We start from the raw sequence: 9985 nt of genomic DNA on the forward strand, positions 1-9985 counted from the left end.
ACTTTTATTCCCTTCTCACCCATACGTTTGAGCTTCACGTGTTGGAACCATGTAAATAGATTGTGGTGATACGTAACTTGAATTTTAATTTTTTTTTATCTTTTTATAAGTTAAATTTGATATATTGCTTCAATTATTAACAATATCAGATACTTTCCATTAAATTTATTGATATAATTATTGATTTTATAACATGATATTAATTTTCCTAATATAATAATTTAAATAAATAAATAAATTATTAAATTATGTAAATAATTTTTGTATTGACATAAAATAATTTTAATAATCTAAAATAATTCATAATAATTTTATCTTTATAGAAATTAAATTTGAAAATACTAATCTAATTATTAATATTATTAATTATTTTTTATAATTTTTTTACTGTGATATGTTTGATGTGACATTTTTGTTTAAAAGACTGATATTTACTTGCCCCATTTTATATTTTTTTCTTGAAAAAAAAATTGTGATCCTTTAATATATTTTATTATATTATTTTTTGAACAGAAGTATGGAGACGAATCAGTTACGACAAACTTAAAATGTTCAATTCAATTGTTATCCGGACATTATTATTAGACGTACTTTCATCCTGTATGTCGTGATGTAAAAGTAAAATGATTCCAAAAAAAAAAAACAAAATGGTCAGAAGAAAGGGACACCACAATGTTATCGGTCCAAATTGGATCAACAGAAGAAAGGGGCACCACAAAGTAATTGGTCAGAAGAATGGGGCACAACAAAAATTAGTCTTCAACGGCACAAACAGACGGTCCTCTTCGTTTATTCGTGTGACAATTTTCTTTATAAAAAACGAAAACGAAATTTGATTATTTGATTGTAAATTTATTTTTTTAAATACTTAACTAATACAAATATATAATTTAAATATCAAATTATTAATTAGTCCAAAAAAAAGTGTCCATATTCCTTGCTCCATTTTATATGTTTCTCTTAAAAAAAAAAGTAAGGTTCTTTATTGATTAGGAGAAAATGAGTTAGGACAAATTTGAATTGATCAACTTAATTATTCAAAATTACCCATCTAAATAATAAATTTTACTAAAGTCACTTCTTTCCGTTGCTTAACATTTTTTTAATAGCCAATTAGTCATTAAATTTTGTATTAGTTAATATATTATTAAAATTGATATTTAAAAATTACAAATTTAAAAAAAAATTAAGCATGAAATTTTTTTAAACAAAATAAATATTGAGACAAAGGGTTGAAGGATAAATTAAAAATAAAAAAAGACTCTTTTTTGAACATTATCTACTCTCAATTACTTCTTCTAAGCAATAAAATTCGTTTTTAATTTTTTATTGTAATTCATAATTAAAAAACTAATTTGTAAAAAATTATAAAATTAAATTAAAAATAATTTAAATTTAACAAATATTAGAAATTTATTAATTTATATTATTTTTATTAAATTAATATTTTTAAAAACTAAAATATCAATTTAAAATATTGTTATTAAAATCAATTCAGATTTGAATGATTTTGAATTCTCAAATTATTTTGAATTCATATTATTTAAAAATTCAAATCAAATTGAATAAGTTCAACTCATTAATTTTTTGGATTAAATTGAGTTTACTTATACAATATTATTACATTTAATTCACAAACAAGTGATTGATTCAATCAGTTATGCTTATTTTTTTTGACGAAAAAGTCTTGGGTTTGAATATTATCTGTGGTCTTTGATCCGAGGGATTGAGCAACCTATCTACCATTTAATTTTTTTTAAGCAAAAAAAAAATTCAATTCAATTAAATTGAATGAATATATAAAATCATTCTCCTACTTTATTTATACTTGATATTTTTTGCTTATACGACATTATTTCATAAGTTTTAAAAAATTGATATTATTACATAATTAAAATTTTTAGTTTCAGTTTCAATTTTGGTAGTGATAGTAGATTTGACAATTGAGATATTGATGTTATGTAAAACACTCATAATTAATATATTTATGTTATATTTTATATGAAAATTATATAAAATAATTAATATTCATACAAAAAGCAATAAATATATATTTTTAATTTTTGTTAAATTTATTTTTATTAAAAATTTTAATTTATGTTATTTTTATATTTTTTTTATATAATTTCGTGTTATGGCATAGTAATACGTTTTAAATTATCGAATTTATTTGGTAGACTCAAATATTAAAAAAAAAGGGAATTTATCGAATAGATTTCGTAGGGATTAATATATAATTCATGAGTATTTCATCAATTTTTTTTTTTCTAGATATGCATTTAAAATTTTTCATGCCTTATTACTGAATTGTCCTGCACACCATGAATCACGCTTTCCCTCGTTTACCAATAACCAGAAATGGCTGTGCCAGTACGTCCAAAAAAATCAAAGCCGCGTCAATGTGGGTCCAATATTATTAACTTGTAAAAAATTCAATATGGACTTGTAAAATGATTCTTGCAATCAAGGAGCAAAAGAAAGAAAGAGAAACAAAACTCGTCCAATTCAATACAATTCATCTTTACCCAACTCCACTTCTTCTTGCTAACCCAAATTCTTTTCTCAAATTTCTCTACTCTCATTTCTTCCTCTAATTTCTTGCAATAACGCAAGCCAACCATGTCTTTGCTTGGAGCCCTGTCCGCTATACGAGAAATTATTGTTTCCAAATTCTTTGACTATCTTCTATACAAGTTGGGTTCTTTTGAATTCCTGCAATTTTCCAGTGAAAAGCAGATTCAAGAAGAGCTCGAGAAGTTGAAGAAGGAATTGCTGGAGATTCGTCTACTGCTTGATGATGCTGAGGAGAGGCAGATAAAAAATCAATCTGTGAAAAATTGGTTGTCAGACCTCCAAATTTTGGCATACGATGTGGATGACATTGTGGACGAGCTTGAAACTGGAATTGCCGAGCGTAATTTGATGTTGAAACGTCATGGTAGTTCAAGTAAGAAACCCAGACTCATTTTTGATACTTTCGATGTTGTTTTGTTTAACAGTGTCATGATGTCAAAAATAAAAGATATCACTGTCAAATTGAAAGATTTAGAACCTCGAAAAAATCAGTTACAACTAAGAATGATCGACTCCTCGAAGTCCAAAAGAATAAAAGGAAGGCAGCAACCTACTTCTCTGGAGATTGAAACTCAGGTGTATGGTAGAGACAAAGATAAGGAGACAATACTTGAATTGGTTATCAAGAGTGATGATGAAGAAAATTTTGTGATTCCCATCGTTGGAATGGGAGGGATCGGTAAGACAACCTTGGCCCAGCTTATTTACAATGATGTTACTGTTCACAATAATTTTGATCTTAAAGCATGGGTTTGTGTTTCTGATGATTTTGATGTCACAAAAATCACAAAAGCAATTTTTCAGGCAATCACTTCTGAGCCATGCAGTGACAATGATTTGAATTCTCTTCAAGAAAAATTAAAGAATAAGTTGTCAGGGAAAAAATTCTTGATTGTTTTGGATGACGTTTGGAATGAGAATTATCATGACTGGACTATTTTACAATCTCCTTTTCTAACAAGGACTGCGGGAAGCAAAATTATCGTGACAACAAGAAGTTTTGCTGTTTCATCTACAATGGGTGCTTCTCATGCTCATTCTTTACAGGTTTTGTCAGAAGATGATTGTTTGTCTGTATTTGCTCAACATGCATTGGGATTAAGAGATTTTGGAGGACATCCAAATCTGAAAGAAGTTGCTGAGAAAATAGTGAGGAAGTGCAATGGCTTGCCTTTGGCTGCTAAAACCCTTGGAGGATTGCTTCGTACTAATGTTGACCTTGATGCTTGGCAAAAAATATTAGAGAGTGAGATATGGAAGCTATCACATCATCAGTGTGGTATAATTCCAGCTCTTCAATTGAGTTACCATCATCTTCCTCCACATTTGAAGCGGTGCTTTGCATATTGCTCCATTCTTCCTAAGGATTATGAATTTCAAGAGAAAGAAATAATCTTGTTATGGAAGGCAGAAGGCTTTTTACAGGAAGCAAGTGATAAATATAGCTTTGAAGGTCTAGGCCACAAGTATTTTAGAGATCTAGTATCAAGGTCTCTTTTGCAAATATCAAACAAAGACAGTTCTCGATTTGTTATGCATGACCTCATTAATGATTTGGCTAAATCAGTTGCCGGAGAAATATGTTTCAGAATTGAAGGTGATCAGAAATTTTCAAAGCACGCTCGTCACTTATCTTACATTGGTGGTCAGTTTGATGGCATCAAAAAATTTAAGGGCATTGGTGAAGCACAACATTTACGTACTTTTTTACCATTTAGGATGTCAAACTATATGAGTTGTTGGGTAACTAATGATGTTTTAACACATTTGTTGCCAAATTTAAGATGCCTAAGGGTGCTTTCTTTGAGAGGGTATCAAATCTCAGAGTTGCCGGATTTTATCAGAAATTTAAAACACTTGCGGTACTTGGATTTTTCTCGCACTCCTATTAAGTGCTTACCTGAGTTCGTTAGTACCCTTTATAATTTAGAAACACTTTTATTAAGGAAGTGTATGAATCTTGAGAAGCTACCTTTAGAGATGGAAAACCTAGTCAACCTATGTTATCTTGATATCACTGGTGCATATCGCTTAGAAAGCATGCCGAGTAATTTTAGCACACTAAGTGATCTTCAAACACTATCCGATTTTGTTTTACAAAAGGGAAAGGGATGTCAAATAAGGGAGCTAGAGGCTTTATCAAATCTCAAGGGTCAACTTTGTATTTTAGGGTTGGAGAATGTGGTTGAAACTCAAGATGCACGGAAAGCTAAGTTACATGAGAAATTAGGATTGGATAAGTTAAAATTGATATGGAGTGAAGACTTTAAGAATAGAAATGCAGAAATCGAGACAGAAGTGTTGGATTTGCTTCATCCTTCCAAAAAGCTTAAAGAGCTTACCCTCATGTTCTATGGTGGTGTGAGGTTGGCGGAATGGATGGGAGATTCTTCATTCAATAAGTTACTATCTTTGTGCCTTGAATATTGCCCAAATTGCACATCATTGCCATCAATTGGGCGATTGCCATTGTTGGAAAAATTAAGCATCAAGAGAATGCGTAGTGTAACTAGTGTGGGAGTTGAGTTCTTCGGAAAGAATGTGCCACATGCGTTTCCTTCATTGGAGACTTTAGAATTTGAAAACATGCTTAAATGGGAGAATTGGAACTTTTGGGAAGTTAATGAGGAATCTAGGAAATTCCCTAAACTTCGTGAGCTTCGTATTGTGAATTGCCCAGAACTGTTGGGGAGTATACCGGAAAATCTTCCTTCTTTGGAGAAACTTGTGATTTGTTATTGTAAGAAATTGGTGATTTCAATTCAAAGCCTTCCAAAGCTTTCAGAATTGGATGTTCAAGGGTGCCACGAGGTAGTGTATAAAGGTTTTGCAGATGACAGCTCATTAAAAAGAGTCCGTTTTTCAAGAATTCCCAAGTTTACGTGTGCAGCAGAATGGTTGACGTTAGGATCAATAAAAGTGGAATCCCTTAAGATCGACGATTGTAAAGAGTTGTGCTCTTCGCAAGAGAACAATTGGGGATTGCTAACTCAGTCGATGTCACTTGGTGAATTGAGTATTGGAAAGTGGTCTCAACTTATCTCTATAGGGGTAGAGGAGGAAGAAGAAGAATTGATGCAATTGAAAATCCCTTGCACCGTTCAACAGCTTACTATATGGGATTGTGAGAGGTTAGAAAAACTATCAACAACCTTGCACTACGTCACATCACTTAAGATGCTACAACTTTCGTATTGCCCCAATCTGATTTCTCTTTCACATAAAAATTTGCCTTCGAATCTAAAAACCTTAGTGATTGGTGGTTGTAAAAATTTACGGTGTTTGTTGGAAGAGGGAGAGAATGTTAACCTCAGCAGTGCATGTCTTCTTGAGCAGTTGAATATTAGCAATTGTCCAGCTCTGGAATCTTTATCATCAAGAGGGCAGTTACCCACGCGGCTTAAACTATTGCAAATATACAGTTGTGCAAAGCTGGAGTCCATAGCTCAAGAAATTCAAGATAACTCTTCTCTTGAAAGTATTATTATAAATGGGTGCAGTAATATTAAGTATTTACCTCAAGGATTGAACAAGCTCAGCCATCTCCGGTGCATACAATTCCGTAATTGTTCAAATTTGGTTTCCTTTCCAAAAAGTTGTTTGCGCACCTCCAACCTCAAAGTGCTTCTCCTCCATTCATGTGAAAAACTCCATGCTCTGCCTGACGATATACACAACCTTAGTTGTCTAGAAGAATTGGAAATAAGAAACTGCGCAAGTCTGACATCCTTCCCAGAAGAGGGCATTCCTACTAATCTCAGAAAACTTACCATCGAAGGACCCAACATCTGTAAGCCACTTATTGAGTGGGGATTGCATAGACTCACTTCTCTTAAATCTCTCTACATTTCAAATGTGTTGTTTCCACAAGAGGAGATAGAAATGACGTTGCCCTACTCTCTCACCCATCTCACCGTCATTGATTTCCCAAAACTGGAAACCCTATCCTCCGGGGGCTTTCAGGACCTCACCTCTCTGGAGTACTTGACCATCGGTTCTTGCCTAAACCTCAAGTCTCTTCCGGACAAGAACATGCTTTCTTCGCTTTTGCAGCTACATATTTGGAGATGTCCAGTGCTAAAAGAACAATGTGGAAATGATAAAGGACCAGAGTGGTCCAAGATAGCCCATATACCTTTTGTGGTAATTGGCGAGTGATACATCTATGATTCCAGCTAGTTTTGTTTCAGAAGATAATGGCTCAGACAATAATTTTTCATAGCAGCAAAGTTGAAAAGAAGGAAGTCAATGACTCAAAGTTGCAGGTATATCAATTTCAAATTGATTATAAACCTTACAAAAATTTTTTACTATTATAATGTTCCTTACATCTTCAAATTTATACACTAAAGAGAAAGGAAAACACTTTCAATTGATTTTATTAATCTTCAGACATTTAATTTCTTTTTAGGTTCATGATCCATTGCTTTTTTTTTTTTTTTGCATTAATTCAACAAAAATTGAGAATTTTAGTTATTTTTGCAGGATATGATACTAAGCACGACCTTATTTATAAAATGCTTGTTATCTGCTGAGAGTAAAGATTGGAGTTACAGAAAGGGATTTCACATAGGTCTCTTTGGTGCTGGTTGTTATATGGAGCAAAGGTTTATGAATTTTCTTTGGTATTTTCGGGTCAGCAAAGTGATTTTTATCTATAAATAAAGTCATTTCATAGCTAACCATCCATACTTTGGCATTAAATTGACACCTTTGACTTAAAAACCTGCCAATTTTGATAGCACAAGTATAGCTCTTTCTATGTTCAATCTAAATCTTTACTATTTTGGAGCATTAGTAAATTTGTTTTTATCATATGAATGGTTGAATTGAAAATACTAAAGTAGATGTCGGTGAAGTTGACCATGCCATTGTTACCATCTTTTAAACTATGATTTACTCTATTTGGTTTTTGTAGGACCTACCAACTACAGATGTCGGGAAGGCTGAATGATCTGTGCTATAGCTTTGGTAGTGAAAATGACATTGGCTGTCTCTTGAAATTTGAAGTTATCTTCTTTGATCCTGAGTTCCGTACAAGTATAATTGAAGGTTCTTTCATTTTATTGAAACAAATTAGAAAATCCAGGCATGGCTTGTTAAAAACACTAATTTTTCATGTTAACAATATTTTCATGATAATTTTACGTGTTTTAGTTTCTCCTATAGCTAGTTGGACATGTAATTGTTGTGGGTCTATGATCCATCATTGCAACACCTAAAGACACACTCATTGTTCTTGCAGTGTTCCTGTGGTCAATTGTGAGATAAAAGCCGTTCACCTATGACTCAAGTTAGTCCACAAGCTTTTTGCATGCTTGGATAAAAGATTCATTTATGGAAATCATTTCATGGAAAGAAAAATGGCGTAAGTAAAGTGTATACCTTTTTCCATATTCGTAATCAAACGTAAGTATGGAAATACAAAATTCCTTTTTATTCTTTTCTTTTCCCTTACTTTTAGTAACCTCCATTAATTATATTCTTATAATTGTACATTTCTAACAGAATGGTGCTGAAGTGATAAAGAAAAAGTGTGGTTCAATATTGCCCACAAGCTTTTGTCCAAATGGATGATAGTTTCATATGTTATCAAGAGGAAGTTGACTAAAAATCAATCAGAGGATGTCACAGGTATAACAATTTGGAAATGCATTGGAATAGTTGCAACACTTGGAACTTTAGGAGGATTTTGTTCCATAATTATATGTGATCTTTCATATAAAAATCAAATTTGAGAAACTGGCATTGCCAATGACCAATTCTTGCACATTTTATATGTGGCACAGAAAAGTTGAGTTTATTTGGATATATATATATATATATATATATTTCAAAGCTGACATTGATTGTATATTCATCTATGATCCAGAGAATTCAAAATTGTGAGAGCTATTTAATCTATGAAAAGTAAAGGTAAGACAAAGGGGTTACAAATTTACCTTATCCTTTGCTTAAACTCAATGTTAGGTATTTCAATTTGGAAAAGCTTTTCCACTTTCTTCATAACTGATTTCCTATTTTTAAAACAATGTTGTTCATCTTATTTTCATGTTGAAACTCATATGATATTATCATTGGTCATTTTTCAGGCATGCAAGAAGTCTGTACAATCTGTCACGTGGAAATTTGATTTTCATCATTTTTTTTAGGATGAAATGACATTAATTAGGCCTTCATCCAAAGTTTTAGTTAGGAAAAGGGAAAACTAATAATTTTCTGCTTTCAGGCATTCATGAAAGTTGTGGAATATGCGAGACAACGCAGATGGAAGAAGCTAGTTGAATTTAATGTTCAGATATTTATGTATTTATAGCTTCTTTTTGTACTTCAATTTTAGTACAATTGGAGCTCAAGAAAGGTTTGGAAGCTAGTTCTATACTGAAAAAAGGTGTGAAAATAGATGAAGGAAACCATAGTAATTACCAACAGAAAGAATACTTGTTCTGATGCAATGGTAAAATTCAAAGATTGCTAATTCCAAAACCTTCGATAAGGGCTTTTATTCCCAAATCTTCTTATTTGCATGTTAAATTAAAAAAACTTTATCATTAATTGCTGCAATTGATAGGTATTTTAAATTCTCTTATATTTTTTCGTATCATTTGTTTATTTCTCAAAGAAAGAGTATTTTTTTCTTGTTGCATATTGTTTAACCCATAGAAATGAAGTGAAACCTTCGTTTTTTTTTTTACGTTTTTTTCTGATAAGTTTGTCATAAAACTTGAACCAGGAACTTAAAAGAAAAATAAAAATAGTAAGTTGCAGTGCAGCACTCATATCATTCTTACCGGAAGAACTGTACCGATGCGTTGAGCTCATGCTTTGTGAAGATGCTTCCCTGCCTGTGCCTCAATGTCTGAGAAATGATGTAAGTACTGTACCAGCAGTGACATTGAACCTAGGCATCAGTGAGTAACACCATTATTGCAATGATTAAATGCAACACCCAAGCCGTTGCTCTTCTTTTCCACTAAACCATCTTACCTCTGCTTGAGTTTTTCTTTGTAGTCAATCCGTGCCATTGTTTAAAGATGTAAATAAAAATGGGTGCTTTGCTTGGAGACATAATATATCCAGGTTATAAGCGTATTATACCACTTGGAATATAGCCAGGTAACCAAATATTGATACCTTGCTTTATTATTTTTTCTCGCATGGAGATGCCGAAAATTATGATTTGCATCTGAAATCTTGAAAAAAGAATATGAAGTAATCTTGATGTTTTGAAATTGATTTTGTGGGCAGCGTGCAAGGTTTACAAATTACAATCTGTGAACGCAGCGATTACAGTGGCAGGTTAACTCAAGTTAAAGATCAGGTATGGTTCAAATCTAAACAATATTTTGTTCCATCTGATTTGAACATGAGTAAATCAAAGTTAATCCTGCTTATGGAAATACAGGAATAT

The 9985-nt window shown here is 31.9% G+C and overlaps 1 protein-coding gene across 6 annotated transcripts; it reads left to right on the forward strand.

Annotated features, from left to right (window-relative positions):
* The first annotated feature begins 2423 nt into the window (after positions 1-2423).
* Positions 2424-8879, forward strand: LOC111296694 (putative disease resistance RPP13-like protein 1). Of its 6 annotated transcripts, none has more exons than XM_089741084.1 (7): positions 2424-6839; positions 7060-7181; positions 7493-7626; positions 7820-7983; positions 8083-8208; positions 8447-8490; positions 8667-8879. In XM_089741084.1, exon 1 carries the CDS (start codon positions 2620-2622, stop codon positions 6730-6732), a length of 4113 nt encoding a protein of 1370 aa, XP_089597210.1. In that variant the 5' UTR covers positions 2424-2619; the 3' UTR covers positions 6733-6839; positions 7060-7181; positions 7493-7626; positions 7820-7983; positions 8083-8208; positions 8447-8490; positions 8667-8879. The 6 variants fall into 6 exon arrangements, with proteins under 6 accessions (XP_089597210.1, XP_089597212.1, XP_089597211.1 ...); XM_089741086.1 differs by having other exon boundaries at positions 7820-7942; XM_089741085.1 differs by having other exon boundaries at positions 7060-7209; positions 7820-8208.
* The last annotated feature ends 1106 nt before the right edge of the window (positions 8880-9985 follow it).

Source organism: Durio zibethinus, chromosome 12 (assembly GCF_047325235.1).
Source record: "Durio zibethinus cultivar Kanyao isolate XHJ-2024 chromosome 12, ASM4732523v1, whole genome shotgun sequence".
NCBI classification, from domain to species: domain Eukaryota; kingdom Viridiplantae; phylum Streptophyta; class Magnoliopsida; order Malvales; family Malvaceae; genus Durio; species Durio zibethinus.